Source organism: Delphinapterus leucas, chromosome 7 (assembly GCF_059928025.1).
Source record: "Delphinapterus leucas isolate spDelLeu-1000000601 "Yukka" chromosome 7, BTC_Dleu_Yukka2, whole genome shotgun sequence".
NCBI lineage: Eukaryota > Metazoa > Chordata > Mammalia > Artiodactyla > Monodontidae > Delphinapterus > Delphinapterus leucas.
This window is the reverse complement of record NC_143135.1, coordinates 16,699,548-16,726,668: the sequence shown is the minus strand read 5'-3', so window position 1 is coordinate 16,726,668 and position 27,121 is coordinate 16,699,548. Positions and strand designations below refer to the sequence as shown.

Genomic DNA, 27,121 nt, shown 5'->3' with positions numbered 1-27,121 from the left:
AAAAAGAAAGAAAATATAGCATAAATGATTCAAGTGAGGGTGCATCTGAACTGGAAAAATTACCCCAAAGGATACCGCTGAATGCTGACAGGACTACAGCCTCTGAGACTTCTCTAACAAATGTTTGTTTTGATGCTCACATTTCTTAAAAGCACGTAATCAAGGAGAATAAAAATAAAACCTTATCCTCATTAGTAGGGGATAGTGGGAAAAGTCTTAAATCTTGAGACAAAAAAAAATGAGCTCAAGCTCTTAATTACTGGGTAATGTGGGTCAAGACAGTGATCTTTTTTTAAGTGAAGTATAGTTGATTTACAATATTATGTTAGTTTCAGGTGTACTGCATAGCAATTCAGTATCTTTGCAGATTATACTCCATTATAGGCTATTACAAGAGAATGGCTATAATTCCCTGTGCTATTCAGTATAAATTTGTTGCTTATCTATTTTACACACTGTATCTGTTAAACCTAGACCCCTAATTTGTCTCTCATTCCCTCTCCCCTTTGGTAACCACAAGTTTGTCTCCTATATCTGTGAGAGACAGTGATCTTTCTTGAATCTCAGTTTGCTCACATGTAAATTGGGAATAATAATACTTACATCACAGAAGACAATGTGAAGACTGTTTGAAAAGCATAACCCCCTATTCTATATGAATTATCAATCCTTAACACCTTAGAGAAAAACAGTTTAAGAGTTCAGAATAGTTTCTTGTTCCTAAGAGTATGTGCATTTTAAATGAGAGAGCTTGGAGAAGATAGTGTTAAGAAATAGACCACCCACTGATATTATGTTATCTCATGAAAGGGCAGTATTTGTGGGTTGTTCCAGCACCCTTTACATCCTATTAGAGAGATTGCCTCCTGAGCAAGATAACACCTCTTTAAGTATATGCAGGTTCACCATGTACAGTTATCCAGCCAGGGTATTTGCCTAAGAGCTAGGGATGCCATTCACATAAACTGTAGCAACCGGCACTTCTTGGGGTTGGATAGGGCACAACCTGTATAACCGTTGACCACAGATCCCGTTGGGGGTTAAAAACAAGCTTGCTAGATCAAAATGGGTTTTCCCAATGAATTCTCAAATGGGAAGATGCCATTGTTAGAGTGGGGAATAAAGATCAGCTACTAACACACTTGGTGTGAACCTCTTTTCTAAAGACCAGCACAGAACCCTTCTTCCATGCAGGGTTAGGTAAGAACCCAGTTTTCTCATTTTGTGCATGATGTAAATAATTATTGACTTCACAGGGCTGTTGTAAAAATCAAGTGGCATCAAGACAGGGCAAGAACTGCCCTTGTCTATCCTTATACCTATGCCCTATCCGCAGGTAAAGGACTGCCATTAGTAAGCTAAGGAAGCTCACACAGGGACCTACTGAGGCTTGGATTTAGGTTTCAAATGTTAATAAACAGATAATCTGCCTGGAAATGCAAGTTCTCATCATCTCTACATTCAAAGAAAGTATCACTGCGATGAAACAAAAGTGTGACATCACCAAGGCTGTGACTTTCAACCTTTCTGTAGATCAGGATACCTTGGGAGCTTTAAAAAATACATCAATGATGGAGCTTCTCCACCAAGAGACTCTGATTTAATTGGTTTGGGAATAGTGCCAGGTATCCAGAAGACCATGCTTACAAGCCAACAGCACAAATGTCACCAGCTTACGAAGGAGACTTCTGTGAGACACTAGAAAAAGCCAGAAGGAGTCCGAAGACCTGATATCTAGTCCTGCCACTTTGACCTTGTGCGAGTCACATGTCTTCTCTGTGAAGGTCTTAGTACATTTGTGACATAAAAGTTCTGAACCCCTGAGCTCTAAGCTTCCATCCACTAGCTAGTTATGAGACAGAACCTCATGTTTGTCATTAAAGTGTGACTTTCAAAACTTTAGCTTCTCTGAGACTCAAATTCTCCACCTGTCAAATCAGGAGAGGGCAATGGACTAAAAGAACAAGCTCAGGGAGTGCCCTGAAAACAAATATGCTCCGTCTCCCTATGATTTTTCAGCCAGTAAAACACCTCTCAGATGTATTTGGTAAGAAACTGTTGCCCTCCGTACTTTCATTGGTTTCTCCTCACAGGAGAGGGAATGATTCATCTAACATGGGAGGTGGTAAGAGACAGACATCCCATCCTCCATATACCTCTACTGGGGAAAGGCAAAGCTACTACGTGTCCTCTAGGAGACCTTCCTCTCCCAGGCTCCCTGCACTCACCTGGTATGAGGCAGTTGGCTACCAGCCCAACCCTTTCTAAATGCAGATCCCAAAGTCTAGCTGCAGCAAGTGTTGGGGGGGTAAGTGAGGAAGGGCATCTGGATCCAAGATATGAGATCCAATCCAAGCGATAAACCTGCAATTGGAATCCCTAACTATTGTATATATTTTGCAAATGATCCAGGATTCAAAAGCAGGATGGATCTTGATTAACTGGCCACTAAAATTCCAAACCAAATATCCTCCATATGTCTCCAAAGGGTTGTTGTAATGATCCAAAGAGATAATGGATGAAACAGTCCTTGCTTCCCCATTACTTCTCCAGTAAAAGAAGGTGCACTTCTTAGACACCGATCAACCAGGCTCCAAGGCAAAATGAAGAATACCACTTATTCCAGGGATTCTCTTAGAAAGGCAACCTCATGTTTTAACCATGAGTCTCAGTAATTGCTTAATAAGCATGGCACTTTTTCCTTCCTGGTGCCACTGCTGTACACCAAGCCTCAGAATTCTAAAGGAAATTTCTCCTCCAGCCAAGTTCACTCCTGGCCTTTCAAGAAAATACTCAAAATGGTTTTGTCATTCACTCTGTTTTCTGGTTAAGCAAGGAGAAAAGCAGAGCTGGAGTGAAGCTGTCGCCTGTACAACACATTGGGGAGAGGAAAGGTAGCATAGTTGTTAAAGACTGTCAGCTTTTAGGGCTTCCCTGGTGACACAGTGGTTAAGAATCTGCCTGCTAGTGCAGGGGACATGGGTTCGAGCTCTGGTCCGGGAAGATCCCACATGCCGCGGAGCAGCTAAGCCCGTGCGCCACAACTACTGAGCCCGCGTGCTACAGCTACTGCAGCCTGCATGCCTAGAGCCCGTGCTCCGCAACGAGAAGCCACCGCCACGAGAAGCCACCGCAATGAGAAGCCCACGCACCGCAACAAAGAGTAGGCCCCACTCACCCCAACTAGACAAAAAGCCCGTGCACAGCAACGATGACCCAACGCAGCCAAAAATAAAAATAAATACAAATAAATAAATTTTTAAAAAATTTAAAGACTATCAGCTTTTGGGCCAAGCAGGCTGGGCCTGAATCCTTGCTCTACACTAACTGTCTTGGTCAGCTCAGGCTGCTACAACAGAATACCATAGACTAGGGGGGCTTCTGAACAGCTGAAGTGTATCTCTCACAGTTCTGGAGGCTGGGAAGTTGAGCCCGCAACCTGGTTCATAGATAGCTGACTTCAGGCTGCATCTTCATACGGCACAAAAGGGCAAGAGAACAATCTGGAGACTCTATTATAAAGGAGTCGTGGGGCTTCCCTGGTGGCGCAGTGGTTGGGAGTCCGTCTGCTGATGCAGGGAACACGGGTTCGTGCCCCGGTCCGGGAAGATCCCACATGCCGCGGAGCGGCTGGGCCCGTGAACCATGGCTGCTGAGCCTGCGTGTCTGGAGCCTGTGCTCCGCAATGGGAGAGGCCACAACAGTGAGAGGCCCGCGTATCGCCAAAAAAAAAAAAAAAAAAAAAAAAAAAGATATAAAGGGGTAGTGGAGCTCCACCCTCATGACTTAATCACCTCCCAAATGCCCCGACCTTTTAATACCAGCACACTGGGGGATGGGATTTCAACACATGAATTTCGGGAGGGCACAAGCGTTCGGTCCATAACACCGACTGTGAGACTCTGGATGATTTGCTTAATTTTACTGAGCCTGTTATCCTGACCATAAAATGGGGATGACAGTGGTATTTCTCCTCTCCAGTGATGAGAAGATTCCATAAGATGCTGTGTGCCCTGCATCTAGTGCAGTGCCTAGGACATGATACCCACTCCATTAGTTTATCTACCTTTTGTATTTTCCATTAGCCACTTACTAATAGCTGGGCAATACAGATGGACTCTCTCAGCTTTGCTTTCCTCCTTGGAAAACAGAGATAATAAAAGACCTACACTGGATAAAGAAGATGTGGCACATATATACAATGGAATATTACTCAGCCATAAAAAGAAACGAAATTGAGCTATTTGTAATGAGGTGGATAGACCTAGAGTCTGTCATACAGAGTGAAGTAAGTCAGAAAGAAAAAGACAAATACCATATGCTAACACATGTATATGGAATTTAAGAAAAAAAAAATGTCATGAAGAACCTAGGGGTAAGACAGGAATAAAGACACAGACCTACTGGAGAACGGACTTGAGGATATGGGAAGGGGGAAGGGTGAGCTGTGACAGGGCGAGAGAGAGTCATGGACATATACACACTAACAAACGTAAGGTAGATAGCTAGTGGGAAGCAGCCGCATGGCACAGGGATATCGGCTCGGTGCTTTGTGACCGTCTGGAGGGGTGGGATAGGGAGGGTGGGAGGGAGGGAGACGCAAGAGGGAAGAGATATGGGAACATATGTATATGTATAACTGATTCACTTTGTTATAAAGCAGAAACTAACACACCATTGTAAAGCAATTATACCCCAATAAAGATGTTAAAAAAAAAAAAAAAAAGACCTACACTGAAGGGTTGTCATGAGAACTGGAAAGAGACTAACATATCTATCACTTAGAAGGTACTCAATAAATATAGTTATTATTAGAGTGATCATGAAACTGGAGAAATTAAATCTAGGTATTTATCAGGAGACATTTTAGGATGAGCTTTTTATTTATTTATTTTAATTAATTTATTTAATTTATTTATTTTTGGCTGCGTTGAGTCTTCGTTGCTGCACACGGGTTTCCTCTAGTTGCGGCGAGCGGGAGCTACTCTTTGTTGCGGTGCGCGGGCTTCTCATTCTGGTGGCTTCTCTTGTTGCGGAGCATGGGCCCTTGGCATGCAGGCTTCAGTACTTGTGGTGCACGGGCTCAGCAGTTGTTGCTCCCGGGCTCTAGAGCACAGGCTCAGTAGTTGTGGTGCACTAAGCCTGTGCTTAGTGCATAAACTAAGTTTCTCTGCAGAAACGTAGTTTCTCTGCGGCATGTGGGATCTTCCCGGACCAGGGCTCGAACCCATGTCCCCTGCATTGGCAGACAGATTCTTAACCACTGCACCACCAGGGAAGCCCCAGGATGAGCTTTTTATTTTTTTTAATTTAATTTTATTTTTTATACAGCAGGTTCTTATTAGTCATCAATTTTATACACATCAGTGTATACGTGTCAATCCCAATCGCCCAATTCAGCACACCACCACCACCACCCCCCTGGGGCTTTCCCCACTTGGTGTCCATACATTTGTTCTCTACATCTGTGTCTCAACTTCTGCCCTGCAAACCGGTTCATCTGTACCATTTTTCCAGGTTCCACATACATGCGTTAATATACGATATTTGTTTTTCTCTTTCTGACTTACTTCACTCTGTAGGACAGCCTCTAGATCCATCCACGTCTCAACAAATGACTCAATTTCATTCCTTTTTATGGCTGAGTAATATTCCATTGTATATACGTACCACATCTTCTTTATCCATTCGTCTGTCGATGGGCATTTAGGTTGCTTTCATGACCTGGCTATTGTAAATAGTGCTAAAATGAACATTGGGGTGCATGTGTCTTTTTGAATCACGGTTTTCTCTGGGTATATGCCCAGTAGTGGGATTGCTGGATCATATGGTAAATCTATTTTTAGATTTGTAAGGAACCTCCATACTGTTCTCCATAGTGGCTGTACCAATTTACATTCCCACCAGCAGTGCAAGAGGGTTCCCTTTCCTCCACACCCTCTCCAGCATTTGTTGTTTGTAGATTTTCTGATGATGCCCATTCTTACTGGTATGAGGTGATATCTCATTGTAGTTTTGATTTGCATTTCTCTAATAATTAGTGATGTTGAGCAGCTTTTCATGTGCTTCTTGGCCATCTTTGGAGAAATGTCTATTTAGGTCTTCTGCCCATTATTGGATTGGGTTGTTTGTTTCTTTAATATTGAGCTGCATGAGCTGTTTATATATTTTAGAGATTAATTCTTTAATATTTATTTATTTATTTTGCGGTACGCAGGCCTCTCACTGTTGTGGCCTCTCCCGTTGCGGAGCACAGGCTGCAGATGCACAGGCTCAGCAGCCATGGCTCACGGGCCCAGCCGCTCCGCGGCATGTGGGATCTTCCTGGACCGGGGCACGAACCCGTGTCCCCTGCATTGGCAGGCAGACTCTCAACCACTGCGCCGCCAGGGAAGCCCGGAGATTAATTCTTTGTCCATTGATTCGTTTGCAAATATTTTCTCCCATTCTGAGGGTTGTCTTTTTGTCTTTATGGTTTCCTTTGCTGTGCAAAAGCTTTTAAGTTTCATTAGGCCCCATTTGTTTATTTTGGTTTTTATTTCCATTACTCTACGAGGTGGATCAAAAAAGATCTTGCTGTGAGTTATGTCATAGAGTATTCTGCCTATGTTTTCCTCTAAGAGTTTTATAGTGTCCAGTCTTACATTTAGGTCTCAAATCCATTTTGAGTTTATTTTTGTGTATGGTGCTAGGGAGTGTTCTAATTTCATTCTTTTACATGTAGCTGTCCAGTTTTCACAGCACCACTTACTGAAGAGATTGTCTTTTCTCCATTGTATATCCTTGCCTCCTTTGTCATAGATTAGTTGATCATAGGTGTGTGGGTTTATCTCTGGGCTTTCTATCTTGTTGCACTGATCTATGTTTCTGTTTTTGTGCCAGTACCATATTGTCTTGATTACTGTAGCTTTGTAGTATAGTTTGAAGTCAGGGAGTCTGATTCCTCCAGCTCCATTTTTTTCCCTCAAGACTGCTTTGGCTATTCGGGGTCTTTTGTGTCTCCATACAAATTTTAAGATTTTTTTATTCTAGTTCTGTAAAAAAATGCCATTGGTAATTTGATAGGGATTGCATTGAACCTGTGGATTGCTTTGGGTAGTATAGTCATTTTCACAATAATCGTTCTTCCAATCCGAGAACATGGTATATCTCTCCATCTGTTGATATCATCTTTAATTTCTTTCATCAGTGTCTTATAGTTTTCTGCTTACAAGTCTTTTGTCTCCTTAGGTAGGTTTATTCCTAGGTATTTTATTCTTTTTGTTGTAATGGTAAATGGGAGTGTTTCCTTCATTTCTCTTTCAGATTTTTCATCATTACTGTATAGGAATGCAAGAGATTTCTGTGCATTAATTTTGTATCCTGCAACTTTACCAAATTCATTGATTAGCTCTAGTAGTTTTCTGGTAGCATTTTTAGGATTCTCTATGTATAGTATCATGTCATCTGCAAACAGTGACAGTTTTACTTCTTCTTTTCCAATTTGTATTCCTTTTATTTCTGTTTCTTCTCTGATTGCCGTGGCTAGGACTTCCGAAACTATGTTGAATAATAGTGGTGAGAGTGGACATCCTTGCCTTTTTCCTGATCTTAGAGGAAATGCTTTCAGTTTTTCACCATTGAGAATGATGTTTGCTGTTGATTTGTCATATATGGCCTTTATTATGTTGAGGTAGGTTCCCTCTATGCCCACTTTCTAGAGAGTTTTTATCATAAATGGGTGTTGAATTTTGTCAGAAGCTTTTTCTGTGCCTATTGAGATGATCATATGGTTTTTATTCTTCAATTTGTTCATATGGTGTATCACATTGATTGACTTGCATATATTGAAGGATCCTTGCATCCCTGGGATAAATCCCACTTGATCATGGTGTATCATCCTTTTAATGTGTTGTTGGATTCTGTTTGTTAGTATTTTGTTGAGGACTTTTGTATCTATATTCATCAGTGATACTGGTCTGTAATTTTCGTTTTTTGTAGTATCTTTGCCCCTGCTCAACAATAAGCTATTCAAGAGAAGAAATTGTGTCTCATTTCATCTCTGCATTCCCAGTTCCTGATGCCTACAACACAGTAGGAATTCAACAAAATTCTGTTTGTGTGAACTAGACAAACTCCCTAGCCCATACCTCAAGCTTGACTTCATGGGTCAACTCTGGCAAATTTTCAGCCACTGAAGAAACGTTCATTAAGATATTGTTCCTTAAACTGTGTAATCTTCCTCTAAATGTGGTTAGAGATAATACAGCTTTCTCCTGCAATATACGGTCAAGAAAAAGCCCCAGATTTTTCATTAGTCTCACAGTATTCCTTCTGCCTGGAGCTCCCTCCTCCCTCCCTTCTTCTGTCCCACATCTGCTCCTTCTTTCATACCTCAACCTCAACAAATGCTTTCCTGGTCACTTTATGAGCCTATGCATGCTCCCTGTCCTAAACACTCACAGAATCAAGGCATCATAAAGTCATGTGAGTATTTTAAAGATCACCTAGGGTAGCCACTCCTCAGATGCAATAATACCCTCTACAAACACTCCTGCTGAGTGCTTATCCAGACTAGCTTAAATACCTTGCTCGACATGAAACTCACCTCTATTTAAGATGGTCCAACCTATCTTTGGTCAGTTCTTTTAGAAACTTACATTTAGCCCAGACTTTTCTCTCTATAGCTTCTACCACTTTCTTTGCTGCAGTTTTGCCTTTTGCAGGTTCCCAGTATGGGATGACTCTGCCTTTGATAGTACAAACTGAATTTAACTTATGGTGCGTGTATATCCTATCCTCACAACCAGATTAAAAGTTTCTAGCAGGCAGTCACCATGTTTTATGTTCTTTGTGCCCAATAGGTGCTTAATAAATATATACTAAATAAATGTTGGAAACACTTCTTTGCTATGTTGCCTACTTTCTCTTGGTCAGACTCATCCCACTGGGGCCACCATAAACAATTGCTTTTTCTCCTCAGGTGCGTAACAGCAGGGTCATGTAATGCTGAGTAAATGGAAAGAGAAAAGGAAGGAGGAAGAAACATTTTTTAAAATTCCATCTTCAGGTGCATCAGGAAGCAACTTTCTTTTTTTTTTTCTTTGGCCTATCTTTATTTTTATTTTTTTTAACATCTTTAATCGAGTATAATTGCTTTACAATGGTGTGTTAGTTTCTGCTTTATAACAAAGAGAATCAGTTATACATATGTTCCCATATCTCTTTCCTCTTGCGTCTCCCTCCCTCCCACCCTCCCTATCCCACCCCTCTATGTGGTGACAAAGCACCGAGCTGATCTGCCTGTGCTATGCGGCTGCTTCCCACTAGCTATCTATTTTATGTTTGGTAGTGTATATATGTCCATGCCACTCTCTCACTTTGTCACAGCTTACCCTTCCCCCTCCCCATATCCTTAAGTCCATTCTCTAGTAGGTCTGTGTCTTTATTCCCGTCTTACCCCTAGGTTCTTCATGACCTTTTTTTTTTTTTTCTTAGATTCCATATATATGTTAGCATACGGTGGATGGACCTAGAGTCTGTCATACAGAGTGAAGTCAGAAAGGGAAGCAACTTTCTTTTGCAGGCACATTATTTGCAACCCTGCCAGTCACATATCAAAGTACGGAACAACCTAAGTGCCTTCCGTTTCCCTCCCAATATCCATGGGAGCTCACATTATGTCCTGGTGAGCTGTGAGCAAAAAGACGTAGAATATATCCCTAATTGCTGTTTGCTTGGATTATTTTGAAAGTGGTCAGAGGGCTCTCTACTTTGCTTAGTGCTGTATGAAACACATCCAAATTTTCACTGAATGTTTAAATGTTTGGTCCACATTCAAGTGTTTGACAGCTAGTTGAGTTTTTTTCAAACCAAAAGAAGACAAAGGGCCCCCACTTCCTGCAGAATACTGAGGAGGGCATTGTTTGACTAATTTAATACTGTCTAGGGTAAAGGGACTCAAATCTGGTCCAATTTAGAAAATATTCTGATTTTTAAATATAAGAATGATCAGTGTTTTGTTTGTTTTATATGGGGGCTGGGGAAGTAATGTGACTGGAGACTATATTCATTAAAATTATGCAAATAATAAATATCTGATCATATATATCACTTTGCAAGAGAATATTAAAATGGCACTTTTCCTATTGTCTGTTTGGACTGAAGCCTCCAAACTAAGAATAATAGATGTCAATTACATTCACACTGTAGAACAAGGGGCTAGGTTTGCAAAGATGATGGTCCAAGACAAGGCTTGCAATAGGCCCGATGAGGTTGATTGGCCAATTGAGGAGTGATTAGGAAAACTTTGGTGAATCCCAGGCAATTTCCAAGCGTGGGGGAGCTTCAGAAGAAGCATTTAGAGAGCTTGGCACTGGCCCCTGGAATCTGGGATAACACAGAGACAGTTATGGGAAACATGCCTGAAAAAGTCTAAAAGCAAGAGTTTGGTCAGCCTAATGGCAGAGTGGAGAGTAGTTGAGACTGCTTGAAAAATGATTACCCTCCTAGAGTTTAGTGACACAGTGAACCTGCCTCCTGCTGCAGGCTGCCTGCTGTCTCCACCAGCCCTGAGTCTTCTGGAAAAGGACCACTTGGGGGTGAAGGTAAGCCCAGCAGAAAGAAGCTGAATGTGAACTGGCAGAGTTCAGGGCTTGGAAGTAGAGGGGTAGGGGAGATCATTAACCTCCAGCAAGAGAAGCACTGTTGGCAACAAAGAAATTGCAGGTACATTACAGAAACCTCCCAGGAAAGGGATAACCTCATCCCTCCTCCACCTGCAACCCTGGAGGAGCCAGAGGTGGCACATTCAGTGGAAGAGAGGGAGGAGAAAAGCTATGTGAAGAAGAAGATGATCACACCCCTCCCTTAAAGCAGGTTTGAAGCCTGCCTTAGGCCTTGGCTAAGGTAATGAGAGAATTTTATAATTGGATGAAAATGTGGAGTTCTGATATTAGACTGAACCTTACATTTCATAACCTAAAAGAGATAGACATTTATTCATTCTAAGAGGAATCAGAAAACTCATGCTCCCTAGCCAAGATTTCATCCTGAATCTAGGAAAAAATGACTTAATGGAGCAAGTTTAACAGAAAGTGATAAGAAAGAATAAATTTGCTTTCTGCTTGTACCCCACTGAGTCCAGATGACAAAATACATTAGTTATAAATGTCTTGCTTTAAAAAAACAAAAATGAAATAAGACAATAACAAAATATTACTCTGAGGATAAAGCCCCAAATCCTCACATGGCATGTGTTTGTGTATCTGGCCCCTGCAAAGCTTTTGAATTTCATTTCATGCCACTCTCTACCACAGTAGCTCCAGCCACATGGCTTTCTCAGAATGCTTTAGAAATACAAGTAGCTTATCACCTCAGGTACACACTCTACCCTCTACCTTGGAATTGTTTGCCTCCTCTCATCTTCACCTGCCTAATTCCTCCTTGTTCTTAGAATGCTCTGGTTGTAAGCAACAGGCACCAGCAGGAACTTAAGCAGGAAATGAATTTATTGGAAAGGTAGGAAGTAGCTCACACAATCAAAGACTATTAAAAAAAAATTTACTTTGGGACTCCCCTGGTGGCGCAGTGGATAGGACTCCACGCTCCCAATGCAAGGGGCCTGGATTTGACCCCTGATCAGGAAACTAGATCCCACATGCATGCCAAAACTAAGAGTTTGCATGCTGCAACTAAGGAGCTGGTAAGCTGCAACTAAGGAGCCCAAGAGCCACAACTAAGGAGCCTGCATGCAGCAACTAAGACCTGGTGCAACCAAATAAATAAATTAATTTAAAATATAATAATTACTTTAAAGACACAACTGGAAAATAACAGAGGCCAAGGAAGCCTAAGCAATTAAGATGGTAGGAAATGATGGGCAGTCTATTCTGGAAAAGAGATCATCCTCAGCTTTTTGTTTTGTTTTGTTTTGTTTCTCTTGAGAGTCACTCCCAGGTTAGGACATGTGCCCACCCCTAACTAGGGGAGGGCAGAGTGTTTGGGTACAATGAGGGAACAGAAATTTCTCCAAAGAAAATCAGGACACAAGTTACACAATAATGGTAGGCAGGCAACACAACTGAAATCCACTTCGTTTAAGGACCCCTTCAATGTTTCTTCCTCTGCCAGTTAGTAGCCACAGACTCTTAAGCAGGCTATTTATAGTATCTGTGTCTCAGTTTATTAATCTTGAGATAGTAGTATAAGTATCTGCCTCATAGGTTAGTGGTGATGATTAAATTAATGAATATATGTAACCCACTGAGCAAAGTGCTAGCACATAGTGTTAGCTAATATTATTTTTTAGAAAAATTTTCCATAACCTCCCTAGTCTTTGCCAGGTTATTCTCCCATTATATTCTCCCATCCCATCTTGTATTTCTCCTTTGAGCACTTATCATAAGTAAACCTGTAGAATTATTTCTGTAATTTTTACTTAAATATGTGTATCCCACTAACCTCATAAGGGTAGAAGAAACATTTATCTTTTACACCTTGTATTCTCAATGCGTAAGTGCATAGCATAGTGTTTTAGGCTGACTAATAGCTCCCAAAGACACCCAGGTCCTAATCCCTGGAAGCTGCGAATGTTACCTTATATGGCAAAAGCAACTCCAAAGATGTGACTAAGTTAAGGATCTTGAGATGGGAAGATTATCCTGGATATATGGGTGGGCCCTAAATATAATCACAAATGTCCTTATAAGAGGAAGGCAAGGGGAGATTTGACTACATAATATGAGAAGGCAATGTGACATCAAAAGCAAGAGGTTGGAATAATGCAAGGAAGGGCTCACAAGCCAAGCAATGCAGGCAGCTTTCAGAAGCTAGAAAAGATGAGGGAACACATTCTCTAGAGCTTCCAGAAGGAACCAGCCCTGCCAACACCTTGACTTTAGCCCAGTGAAACTGATTCTGGACTTCTGGCTTCCAGAAATATAAGAGAATAAATTTATATTGCTTTAAGCCACCAAGTTTGCGGTAATTTGTTATGGTAGCCATAGGAACTAACACTCAGGCACTCAAAAAATATTTATGGAAAAATAAATGAGACTTAGAAAATGAACCAAAAATGTATCAATCAAAGCCAGCATAGAAGCTGATGTACAAGACTAATCTTCATGACAAACATAAGACTGAACAACTTATTTTGGTCCACACATCTAATATCTCATTATAGGTACATCAGTTAAATACTGAATATCCTTGTACTCGTCAAGGTTTTTAGTTGAAAATTGAAGAAGTTATCATTGACTGGGAATGATAGGGGCCAGGAATTTATTCAAAGGGTAGCATATGTTTCAGACTCACCAGGATGATTGAAGAACCAGGTTCAAGGCCAGCCATGTATGGTGTGCATTGCAACACAGCAGCCCTGTTGAAGATCTGCAGCCAGGAGCAACATACAAAACATGCCACATCATTGGTCTGGGGAAGACACCATTGGCTCTTCCACCAAACACAGCATTGTATTACCAAGCACTGACTGTCACCATTATTACCGCAGTTTCTGATCTTCCTGTAGCAGTGCAGCCAGAGAGTTCCCCAAGAGTCCTAAATTGCAGTAAAGGCTAGGAAAGTAAGGATTGGGCATTTTCAGTTTCTGCAGTAGGAGGCATCTCAACGTCTCAACAAGATTCAGAATGGGAACAAGGGAGATTCTCCAAACAGAAGAAGAAATGGGTCAGGTGATGGGTAACCATAAGGGAAAGATAAATACATACTACAGTCTCATATCCAAAGCTTACAGTGAACTGATTTTCAAGCATCAGACTTGAACATGAATTCACAAAACCAGAATGTGCAGTCATGCATCTAATGACCTCCTGTGTTCGATCACTTCTAAATTCAAATTAAAGCAGGTAACAGAATACAGAAGATATTGAGGTTAAATATATCAATATCTAATTTGATCATTAAATGAAATGAAAATGCCTTAAGGAATTTTTAAAGACTGATTTCCTTGGTCAGATCACCAACTGGCATGAAGAAATGCCTGGTTTAATCTCTCTATCACATTCTCCCATTGAATTTAATTAAAGCCGTATCAATTACCTGCCAAAAAAATAAGTAATACCTTATTTGGCGCAACCAAATAACTAGAGTTTGGGGTAAATATTAGATGTCATTATAATAAAGGGAGAATAAAAATCCCAGACCTTAGATTATCAGAGTCCACCACTTAAAATAGCCATACAACTAGTATTTTGCCTTCTTCTGTATCAGGCTATGTGCTAAGCACTGGGAGTTTCTTTTGTTTTCGTTTTTAATGATTAATGAGGAATCCCTGAAAGAATTTATATTCTGCAGAGAAGTTAAGGAATAAAGACATGTAAATAAACTAATTATAAATAAATAAATAAACTAATTATAATAATAATAAGTTGTAACAGGTGATCTAACAGATGTGCTATGGGTTGAATTGAGCCCACCCCCCCCCAAAATTTATATGTTGAAGCCCTAGCTCCCATTACTTCCGAATGTGACCTGATTTGGAAATGGGATCATTGCTGATGTAATTAGTTAAGATGAGATCAAACTGGAGTAGGATGGGTCCCTAATTCAATATGACTGCTGTCCTGATAAAAAGAACACCATGTGAAAAGACAGACAAACACACAGGGAGAAAGCCATGTGAACACTGGAGTTATGCTACCACAAGTCAAAGAACTATGGCCACTCGTGCTCCCGCAGTGTCCATGGCCACGCCTTTTTCCGCAACTGATTTTGCACGCACGTGCAGCGGAGCGCACTACGTGCAGTGACGTGAAGAAGCCCCGCCCCACCCAGCAGGCCACAGCCGTTTGGGAACCCGAGACTCTTAAAACGGCAGAGCAACTTTTTCCAGGAAAGATGACAGACCAGATGTGCACCTTTCTTTTCAAAAAGCCTGGGCGAAAAGGGGCTACAGGTCTCAGAAAGCGCCCGATCTGCCACCAAGAGTCCGGAGACGACAGCAGCAGCAGTGATGAAGGCAGCGCTGTGGTTAGCCGGAAAAAGAAGCGGGCGACCCACAATCCGATGATACAGAAGACCCCTGGCAGTGGTAAACAGAAGGCAGCTTACGGTGACCAGAGTAGCCAGGAGGAGGAGAACGAGCCCGAGAGTCTCGGCGTGGTCTATAAGTCCACTCGCTCAGGGAAACCCGTGGGGCCAGAGGATATGGGTGCGACTGCTGTCTATGAGCTAGACACAGAGAAGGAGCGCGACGCACAAGCCATCTTTGAGCGCAGCCAGAAGATCCAGGAGGAGCTGAGGCACAAGGAAGATGACAAGATCTATCGGGGAATCAATAATTATCAGAAGTACATGAAGCCCAAGGATACATCTATGGGCAATGCTTCCTCCAAGATGGTGAGGAAAGGCCCCATCCGAGCTCCCGAGCATCTGCGTGCCACCGTGCGCTGGGATTACCAGCCCGACGTTTGTAAGGACTACAAGGAGACTGGCTTTTGCGGCTTTGGAGACAGCTGCAAATTCCTCCATGACCGTTCAGATTACAAACATGGCTGGCAGATCGAACGTGAGCTTGACGAGGGTCGCTATGATGTCCATAAGGATGAAAACTATGAAGTGGGAAGCGATGAGGTGTAAATACAGTTCAAGTGTTTCATCCGTCGCCAGACGTTCCAAAACCCAGTTGTCACCAACTGCAGGCTGTAAGGCCAACTGGCCCGAGGCAGGGGAATGCAATCAGACTTACAGGTTGCATCAGACCGAAACTTTCCGGACCACCCAGTTCCAGGAACTGACCTGGGGACTTTCCACCCGGCCCAGCCTTCCCGCCTTTTGAGGGGCGGGGCTAACGGTCCTAAGACTGATGCAACCGGCACCAGATATTGCCACGATACCCGAAGAGACCACCAAATAAGGAATAACCTGCGCCCTCCCGGATTCACCACACCCCTTTCCCTTCTTCCCCTATAAATTCTGCCCAAACCCTCGCACGGGCACGACTTCCCTGGCCCCTTTCTCTCGGACCAGTGAACCTCGCCCGGGAGCGTTCCCAAATAAAGCTTGTTTAAGCTCTCCTCCATCTTTGGTGCCGTTCCTTACATTTGGTGCCGAAACCCGGGAGGGGTACCAAGCCCCGCGTGTTACCATGCGGGCCGCTCCTCCCCTCCCCCAGGAGACAACCAGGGAACCTCTACTCATCCACCCGATCCAGCAGAAAACGGGGTAAGTTCCCCTCCCTTGTTCCCTCCGACCCTCAGAGTCCCTGCCCACCAGACTCCCTGTCCTTAATCGCGGCCGCGTCAGGGATTCCTCCGTCCTCTCTCCGGGCCTCGGGCAACTGTGGAGACGTCCCAATCACCTGACCGCCCTCTGACCTGCCGTGAATTGGAGACTGAGACCAGGGACGCCTCTCTCCCTCTCCATTCACTCAGGGACAGACTAGGGGTCATGGGAACCTCAAAATCGAAACCAGATCCTAAGACGCCCCTGGGGTGTCTCCTAGCCAATTTTACAGCCCTCGGCTTCTCCCAAGATCTCCGTTGCCGACGGCTTATTTTCTATTCCACTGTGGCCTGGCCACAATATCCTCTAGACAATCAATTCAAATGGCCTCCTGAAGGGACTTTCGATTTTAACATCCTCCGTGATCTAGATAATTACTGCCACAGGACGGGCAAATGGTCTGAGGTCCCCTATGTCCAGGTCTTCTGGTATTTACGCTCCCGCCCTTGCCTCTGCGTTGACTGTTCCACTTCCCAGATCCTTCTTGCCAAACAGACATCTCCTACATCCAAGCCGCTAATTTCCTTTGACGATGACCCCTCTCCACTAGCCGACCCTCCCGAATCTCTCGCCTCTCCCCTCTCCAGAACTCCTCTCCATCCTCCACCCTACCCTGAAGCGGTCCCTCCTCCTCCCGAACCTGCTCCGGCCCATCCAACCGCTCCCCCGCCTCCCTCAACGGTTTCTCCTCCCACGCCCCTTGCTTCGCCAGTTAGTGCACATACACGCTCTCACGACTCCCAAGATCCAAATCTCCTCTGCCCTCTGAGGGAGGTAGCAGGAGCGGAAGGATTAGTTAGAGTTCATATTCCCTTTTCCCTCCAAGGTCTCTCTCAAATAGAAAAGCGATTAGGCTCCTTTTCTGCCGACTCTTCCCGCTACATCAAAGAATTTCGCTACCTCTCTCAAGCTTACGATCTAACCTGGCACGATATCTTTGTGATCCTATCTTCTACCCTGACCCCTGACGAGAGGGAAAGAATTCAAACTGCTGCCCGAAACCATGCAGATCAGGTTCACCTTACCGACAACTCCATGCCTGTCGAAGCAACTGCCATACCTGGCACCGATCCAGGCTGGACTTATCAGGATGGCCAAGATGGCCGTCGTAAACGCGACCTCATGATCCAATGCCTCCTGGCTGGCATGCAGGCGGCCGCTCATAAGGTAGTCCATTTTGAAAAACTAAAAGAGATAACCCAAGACCTAAAGAAAATCCAGCTATCTTTCTCAATCGCCTTACAGAGGCCTTAACTCTCTACACCCGGCTGGATCCCGACACCCCGGCAGGGGCAACGGTCCTAGCCACCCATTTTATTACCCAATCAGCCCCGGACATCCGAAAGAAATTAAAACGGGCAGAAGACGGCCCTCAGACCCCTACTCGAGATCTGGTAAAGATGGCCTTTAAAGTCTATAATGGCCGTGAGGATTTGGCAGAATCCAGCCGGCAGGCTTGGATCCTCCAAACCCAAGGTCTTGTAGCCGCCCTAAGGCCTGGCATCTCCCATGGATCACAGCATCCACGGAATCCACAAAAGGCATCGCTGCCGGGGGCCTGCTTCAAATGCGGAAAAGAAGGCCACTGGGCTCGCCAATGTCCCAATCCCCGACCTCCTTCTAAGCCCTGTCCCAGCTGCAGGCTAACGGGCCACTGGAAGAGTGACTGCCCTACGACTGGCCCTCCCTCAGCGTCTCCACGCGGGGGGCAAGCCGACCCAATGGCATTACCACTCGAACTGCTGGGATTGGCTGACGACTGACGGCGCCCGGACTCGAAGACCCCCATCACCCTCGCCGAGCCCCAGGTAACGCTACAGGTAGCGGGTAAGTCCATCTCATTTCTGGTGGACACGGGGGCTACCTATTCGGTCCTGCCTACCTATTCCAGGCCAGTTTCTCCTTCCCAGATCTCGGTCATGGGTATTGATGGCAAACCATCCTTCCCACTCCAGACCGGTCCACTCCCATGTCATATCGAAGGACTCCCTTTTACTCATTCCTTCTTAGTCATACCATCCTGCCCAGTTCCCTTGCTAGGCCGAGATGTCCTTTTCCACTTAGGGGCCTCCCTCCAGCTGGTTAGACTTGACCCTAAGGTCCCCTCCTCCCAACTCCTGCTTCCTCTTCTCGGCCTGTCTCTAGAACCCTCCCCCTCCTATTCCCCTCTTCCAATCACACCGAACCCAATTAATCCCCAAGTTTGGGATACTTCTAAGCCCATAACAGCAACATACCATTCCCCCGTCCTCATCTGCCTAAAGGACCCCTCCAAATTTCCATCAAGGCCCCAATTTCCCATCTCTGAGACTCACCTTAGGGGCCTACAACCTATTATCACCAGACTCCTAAACCAGGGACTCCTTATCCCCACTGATTCTCCCTGCAACACCCCCATCCTGCCTGTCCACAAGGCCTCTGGGGATTATCGCCTGGTCCAGGACCTCCGACTAATCAATGAGGCCATAATTCCTCTCCACCCAGTAGAACCAAACCCATACACCTTGCTCTCCCATATCCCCCCATCCACAACCCACTTTACGGTTCTGGATCTCAAAGATGCCTTTTTCACTATCCCCCTACATCCCGACTCCTACTTCCTCTTCGCCTTTACCTGGACGGATCCGGATACTCATACTTCCAGTCAGCTCACCTGGACAGTTCTTCCCCAGGGCTTCCGCGACAGTCCTCACCTCTTCGGTCAGGCGCTGGCACGGGACCTCACTTCCTGCTCCCTTACCCCCAGCACACTCCTTCAATATGTAGATGACCTCCTCCTTTGTAGCCCGTCTCTCAGCCTCTCAAGACAACATACTGCAGATCTCCTCAATTACCTTGGCTCTCGCGGTTATCGGGTCTCCCCAGCCAAGGCTGTTATCTGTATCTTCTGTAACCTACCTGGGGCTCCACCTTACCCCTACCACAAAAGGTCTAACAGCCGACCGCACCCGGATTATCCGTGAACTCCAGCCTCCGGAAACAGCGGAACGAATTCTCTCCTTTTTGGGCCTTACAGGATTTTTCCGGCACTGGATCCCTAACTTTGCTCTCCTCGCTAAACCCTTATATCTAGCTGCTAAAGAAACCCCTCAAGGACCCCTCACCTCTCCTTCCGCCGTTCGACAGGCCTTTCTCACCCTCCGTAACGCTCTGATATCTTCTCCTCCCCTTTCTCTGCCCAACCCAAACCGACCTTTTCACATTTTTGTGGATGAACGGGCCGGAATAGCCACTGGACCCCTTGCCCAGCCTGTAGGGCCTTCCTACCGCCCCGTGGCTTACCTCTCCAAACAGCTAGACCCAACCATTCGGGGATGGCAACCATGCCTTTGGGACCTAGCAGCGGCAGCCGAACTGACCAAACAAACACTCAAACTGACTCTGGCCCACCCACTAACCATGGTTTCCTCCCACCGGCTGGTCGACCTTCTAGGCCACAAGTCTCTCTCCCTCCTGGGCCCCTCCCGCATCCAGGAGTTCCACCTACTGTTCATTGAAAACCCTGCTATCTCCCTCGACCTTCCCCCCCGCCCCCGCCTAAACCCGGCCTCCCTCTTGCCTATCTCCGATACCGGGACCTCCCCTTCCCACTCCTGCCCCCAAGTCGTAGAGGCCCTCAGCCCGCCGAGAGAGGGACTCTTTGACACCCCTCTTTTCAAACCCGGACCACACCCTCTTTGTAGATGGCAGCTCAATACTCGGTCCTGACAGACGCCGACGAGCAGCCTATGCGGTGGTAACTATCTCAACTATTATCGAGGCTAACAGCCTCCCAGAAGGGACAACCTCTCAAAGGGCTGAACTGATAGCACTCACGTGGGCCCTTGACCTCTCTAAGGGCCAAAGGGCCATCTTTCTCCCTATGGTCGCAGGCATTTCCCTCGCCTCCTCTCGTTGCTGTGGGCATCGGGGGAGGAGCCCTAACACACAGTGTCTCAACATCCCGTGACCTAGAACAGAAACTCCAGCTAGCCATCGAGGCTTCTGCCACCTCCATCACCTCCTTCCAGCGCCAGATCACCTCAGTAGCCCGAGTCGCTCTCCAGAATCAACGAGCCCTTGATCTCCTGACGGCCGACAAAGGAGGTACCTGCCTCTTCCTACAGGAGGAATGCTGCTATTACATCAATGAAACAGGACTCGTCGAAGACAACGTAAACGCCCTCCATCGCTTAAGAGAAGAACTTCAATGAAAACACCAACAGTCCGCCTCCCCAGTCCCCGATTGGTGGCGATCCACCCTCTATACCTGGCTAACACCGATCTTAGGCCCCTTAATTCTCATCTGTATCTTGTTCACGCTTGCTCCCTGTTTTCTTAGGTTCCTTCGCAGGCGCATGGAGGAAGTCTCTCGGGTGGCCACAAACCAAATGCTCCTCGGCCCTTACACCTTGCTTCCTACAGAGCCCCCCAATGGTCTCCCTTAAGCCTCGGACCTCTGGTCGCCCGACTCCCCTTTCGACACCCCCATTCAGCAAGAAGTAGCCAGAGATTAGAACGCCGCCCCATTACACCAAAGATGTCGGGATGTAAGGCCAACTGGCCCGAGGCAGGGGAACACAATCAGACTCACAGGTTGCATCAGACCAAAACTTTCCGGACCACCCAGTTCCAGAAACTGACCTGGAGACTTTCCGGACCACCCAGTTCCAGGAACTGACCTGGCGACTTTCCACCCGGCCCAGCCTTCCCGCCTTTCGAGGGGCGGGACTAACAGTCCCAAGACTGATGCGACCGGCACCGGATATTGCCACGATACCCGAAGAGACCACCAAATAAGGAATAACCTGCGCCCTCCCGGATTCACCACACCCCTTTCCCTTCTTCCCCTATAAATTCTGCCCAAACCCTCGCCCGGGCGCGACTTCTCTGTTCCCTTTCTCTCGGACCAGTGAACCTCGCCCGGGAGTGTTCCCAAATAAAGCTTGTTTAAGCTCTCCTCAGTCTTTGGTGCCGTTCCTTACACAGGCATTATTTCTGTGAGAGCTGTGCGCTGCAGCATTTCTGCACCACCCCGTGCTCTGTCTGTGACCAGCAGACCAATGGCATCTTCAATCCAGCGAAAGAATTGATTGCTAAACTCAAGAAGCATAGAGCTGCAGAAGAGGGTGGTGCTTCTGATTTCCCAGAAGACCCCGATGAGGGTCCAATTCCCATTACTTAATTTTCCCATTATTCTCAAATCAAACGTTGTTTTTTGGGGGGGGGGTCCTTCCCTAGTACCTTCAGAGAGGGCGTGGCCTTGTCAGCACCTTAATCTGTCTTCTAGCCTACAGAACTGTGAGATAATAAATTTCTATTGTTCTGGGCCACTCAGTCGTTGGTACTTTGTTATGACAGTCCTGAATCCACTGAAGTTGCAGCATAGAAAATCAATATACAAAAATCAGTCACATTTTTATACACTAACAATGAACTATCAGAAAGAGACATTAAGCAAACAATCCCATTTGAAATACAGTCAATAGAATAAAATACTTAGGAATAAATTCAACCAAAATGGTGAAAGATCTGTACACTGAAAACAATAAGACATTAATAAAAAATAGTTGAAGATGACACAAATAAGTGGAAAGATATTCCATGCTCAAGGATCAGAAGAATTATTATTGTTAAAACCTCCATACCACCTAAAGTGATCCACAGATTCTATGCACTCCCTATCAAGTTTCCAATGGCATTTTTCACAGAATAGAATTAACAAATCTAAAATTTGTATGGAACCACAGAAGAACCCAAATAGGCAAAGCAATCTTAAGAAAGAAGAACAAAGCTGGAAGCATTGCATGTCCTGATTTCAAACTATAGTACAAAGCTATAGTAATCAAAACAGTATAGTATTGGCATAAGAACAGACACAAAAATCAATGGAACAGAATAGAGACCCCAGAAATAAACCCATGCATATATGGTCAATTAATTTACAACAAAAGAGCCAAGAATATACAATGAGAAATGATAGTCTTTGCAATAAATGGTGTTGGAAGACTGAATAGCTACATGCAAAAGAATGAAATTGGATCCCTATCTTACCATACACAAAAATCAACTCAAAATGGATTAAAGACTTAAGCATTAAAGACCTGAAATCATAAAACTCCTAGAAGAAAACAAAGGGGGAAACGTTTTGACATTAATTTTGATGATGATTTCTCAGATATGACACCAAAAGCACATGCAACAAAATCAGAAGTAGATAAGTGGACTACATCAAACTAAAAAGTTTCTTCACAGCAAAGGAATCAGCCAACAAAATAAAAAGATAACCTACTAAATGGGAGAAAATATATCTAAAAAGGGTTAATATCCAAAATATATAAGGAACTCATACTACTCAACAGCAAAGAAAACAATTTGATTTAAAAATGGGTAAAGGGGGCTTCCCTGGTGGCACAGTGGTTGAGAGTCCACCTGCCGATGCAGGGGACGTGGGTTCGTGCCCCGGTCTGTGAAGATCCCACATGCCGCGGAGCGGCTGGGCCTGTGAGCCATGGCCGCTGAGCCTGCACGTCTGGAGCCCGTGCTCCGCAACAGGAGAGGCCACAACAGTGAGACACCCGCGTACCGCAAAAAAAAAAAAAAAAAAAAAAGGTAAAGGAACTGAATAGATATGACAAACAACTGACCAACAGGTAGACAAGAGATAACAAGTGTTGGGAGGGTGTGGAGAAAAGCAAAGTCTTGTACACTGTTAGTGGGAATGTAAATTGACACAGCCTTTATTACTATTATTACAAATAAAGAAGGCAGAAGGAAACTTTTGGAGGTGATGGACATGTTTATGGCATATATTGTGATGGTGGTTTTATGGATGTATATCCCCAAACTCATCAATTTGTGTATATTAAATATGTAAAAATTTTTTACATCAATCATACTTCAATCAGGGGTTTAAAAAATATAATCTGAAGATATAACTCACTCCACCATCCTCAACAAATAAGCAGAAACGACACAATAATTACTAACATAGGACCACACAAAATGCAAAATGTAGACTTAGTGCAGCTTTAATAATTACAAATTAGGCATTCTTGTTGAGAGACTACATTCTCAAACTAAATCAGGAAGGACATTTTTGTAATTTGGAAAATTTATAGCTAATGACATAGAGTTCCCAAAACACATTCTAAGTTAAAAAATGTCTAGCACAAATGTCTACATGGTTCATTCATTAATTCCACAAATATTTATTGAGAGAAGCTTTGTGTTAGGCATTGACCATGACAATAGATAAAGCTTTGCATAAAAATTTGCCAAGTAAGAAAGATATATTAGCTATACAACAAATGGAAACATTTATGCATTTAGACTGCTAGGCAACTACTTCATTTTTTTTACATTAAAGAGTTCGTTCATACCCAAATTAATCTATAAGTCCAAATACAGTGCTAATCAAAATCATAACATAGTTTTTTACAGAACTTATATCAATTCTAAAATTCACATGCAAGACTAAAGTGTCAAGAATAATCATAATTATTCTGGGAGAAAGGATGGGAGACTTACTAGATCTTAGGATATATAAAGCCATAGTAATGAAGACAGTACTGTTTTGCTTCAAAGAGGAGCAATATACTAAGGAAACAAAAATATTAGAGCTATACACATATGGAAATGTGATATAAGACAAAACTGGTATTTCAGATTCCTGGGAAAAGAATAGACATTCAGTAAATTGTGTTGGAACCATTGGCTTTCTATATAAATTAAATTATATCCCCTTATCACATCATATATGAATTTTTATAAGTTCCAGGTGGATGAGAGACCTTAATGAAAGAAGCAAAATTGTACAGCTATTAAGGAAAATACATGCTTCTATGACTTTATGGAAGTACTTCTTTGGTTATACATAAACTTGACCACATCAAAATTAAAACCTCTGTAAGACCAAAGCCACAATAAACAAAATTAAAAGTCAACCCACAGTTTGGGTATAGATCTTTGTAGCATATGTAACAAAGAGTTAATTATATGAAAGGATGATGTTAGGAAAACCAAGACTTGGCTGAGAAAAACAGATCCAAGAAACACACATTCAAGATCAGAAACCTCCAGCTGTCACTCCCTTCAGAGCTTGTACAGAGACGCAGTTTCAACAAAACTGACACCACCTTTCCCCTAAACCTCTGATTTATATGTGGACGAAAGGAAGTTATAAGCTGTCTTTGTTCGTAAATAGAAGCTATTTTTCCTTCTTTCCCCTCTCTCTAAGGGAAGGGAAGGAGGGGCTTCCTCTCCCCCAAACCAAGGGAACACTCAAGACAATGATTGGTAAAGTTTGACGATGGCTGCAAGAAGGTCATATTGATATTTTGCTTCTGGTAGGATGTTTACTTAGCCACTCAACTTGATGATCTTCCTTGCACTAGTGGAGTAGGAGAAGAGACGATTGGGGGTGAAAGCACGGTGGGAGCCCACAGGGCAGAAGAAGGAAGTTCAGGACTCCTGGATCCCAAACCTGTATTCCAGTTTCCTCAGATTTGGGCTACAGTCTTGCCGGTGATGGTTACATCATAAAGCAAACAGGCACTCAGTTCAAAAAAATATTCTTTAAAGCTATCAATTGAGGATCAGTGGAAGATATAGCCAATCATGAAAGGAACCCACAATGCCTTCAGAGGCTGCTTGAGAAGAGACCATCATCAGCTGAATCTGTGGGAACCATTATCTTGTCCTATGGAGTCCACAGACGTCAATCTCAAACACCATTTAAGGCCAACCAAGGAAAGAACTAAGCCTCAACACTTCAGGAGCATGAAGCAGGGCAGAATCTGCCTCACATCACTCCTGCCTGTCCAACATCCCATGTGTGTTGAGATTACACGTGTCCCATACGCACCGACACATACTGTTCCAAACTCCTACCCCCTGCAAGTCTCACCTATTTAGGAGGGAGAGCTAGAGGATTATTTATTTTTTGGCTGCGTTGCTGCACGCTCTTTCTCTAGTTGCGGCAAGCGGGGACTACTTTTCATTGTGGTGCATGGGCTTCTCATTGCATTGGCTTCTCTTGTGGAGCACGGGCTCTAGGCGCGTGGGCTTCAGTAGTTGTAGCACGCAGGCTCAGTAGTTCTGGTTCACGGGCTCTAGAGCGCAGGCTCAGTAGTTGTGGCACACGGGCTTAGTTGTTCCATGACATGTGGGATCTTCCAGGACCAGAGCTCGAACCCGTGTCCCCTGCACTGGCAGGCAGATTCTTAACTACTGTGCCACCAGGGAAGTTCCTAGAGAATTTTTTAATCGAATAAGAGACTCTGATTTTAAAACACTCAGGAATAAATTTTAGAAAATGTTAAGAGTCTGTTCTAACAATGGAATGCAGCTGAAAAGTAACGCAGATGCTGAGATATTGTCCTAGTGGAAAACGAGGCTTCAACATAGTACGGTTGGTAGCAGTTGACGACAAAAATAAAAGCATTTGAGTTTATACCTTGATGAGTCAAGTTTCCTCACAAAAACACTAGAAACGTGTATCCATAGTATATAAAGAATACTTCCTAATTAATACAAGAAAAGAATGCCCACGAGAAAAATGGGTATTTTCATCATCTAAACTTAGTGGCTCAAAACTAGTCATCATTTCTTTGCTTTTGAGTCTGCGATTTTGGCAGGGCCCCAGTGGAAACAGCTTGTCTCTACTCCTTGTGACATTTGCCATGGCTGGAAAGTCAAAGGTGACTTCTTCATATGTCTGGCACTTCAGCTAGGATGGCTGGAACAGCAGGGAGACTAGAGGGACATCTCTCCTCATGGCCTCTCCACGTAGCTAGATTGGACTTCCTCACAGCATGGCAGTCTCAGAGTAGTTGGATCTCTTACATAGCAGCTGGCTTCCTCCAAAAAGCAAAAGTAGAGCTTGCCTTGTTTTCTTAGGCCCAGACTGGCACCATGTCAATTCTGCCACATTCTATTATTCATCCAAGAGAAAGGTGCCCTCATTGTCCCAAGACATAAAGATGTTCATCACAGCATTGTTTGCAATAGTAAAATACTGGAAACAACCCAAATGCCTAATCAGTAATGTTTAGATGAATAAAATACGTTATATTCATATAGTGAAGCAGAAGAAAATTAATAAATGGATCAATATGCATCCACAAGACTAGATCTAAAAACAATGTTGAGTGAGAAAAGATCGTTAAGAAATCATACACTATGAAACAAATTATATAATTTTTTTAAAAAACACAAACTAGAACTACATATCTTTGCATATATATAGTGAAAGTATTAAATCATGGACTGTAAGGACACACACCAAAATCAAGATGGTAATTGCCTCCAGGAAAGAAGAGAAAAGCAGTGTTCTGAGAAAGGACAAAGTAGAATTCAACTTTATTTGTAATGTTTCAACCATTTTATTTTTTAAATCTGGTGGAAATATGATGACATTTTAACATTTTTGATGGTTCTTTTACTATATTAGTCTGGAATATTCTGAAGCTTAAATCCTCTTCAAATTTTAAAAAACTTTGAGTTACCATGTATTAAAATTGCTAATCTAGGTGGTAGGTCCAAGATACTTAATTTGGATACTTCAGTCAAAAGCTATGAAGGGTCTGAGATTTTATTCTATTTATAAGCTAACAATGTAGCCTGCCACAGTTTCACGTATGCTAACAGAACACATGAGATTCCTGGGTCAGAAATAAAGGACTTATTACTCATGATAATAAAAGTAGCCAGAGTATCAGCACTTGTGCCAGCTCCCAAAATCCTAGTTCCCATAAGACAATAAAAAGAAGGTTGTATTATAGGAGATTAACACTGACTTACGGAGCCCTAATTTTCTGTAATGAGCAGAAGACCGCTTGGCCCATGCTCTATATACTATCTCTATGTTCCAAGTCTGTAGGAAAATCTGTCCCTTGCTCCAGAAGGAGACATTAGAGCT

At 43.8% G+C, this 27,121-nt stretch overlaps 1 protein-coding gene across 1 annotated transcript; it reads left to right on the top strand.

Annotated features, from left to right (window-relative positions):
- The first annotated feature begins 14,105 nt into the window (after positions 1–14,105).
- Positions 14,106–21,876, top strand: LOC111184072 (E3 ubiquitin-protein ligase RNF113A-like). Its single transcript, XM_022592257.2, is given in 2 exon segments — positions 14,106–15,638; positions 21,190–21,876. Coding segments are annotated over 2 exon segments (1,203 nt in total). The 5' UTR covers positions 14,106–14,631; the 3' UTR covers positions 21,386–21,876.
- The last annotated feature ends 5,245 nt before the right edge of the window (positions 21,877–27,121 follow it).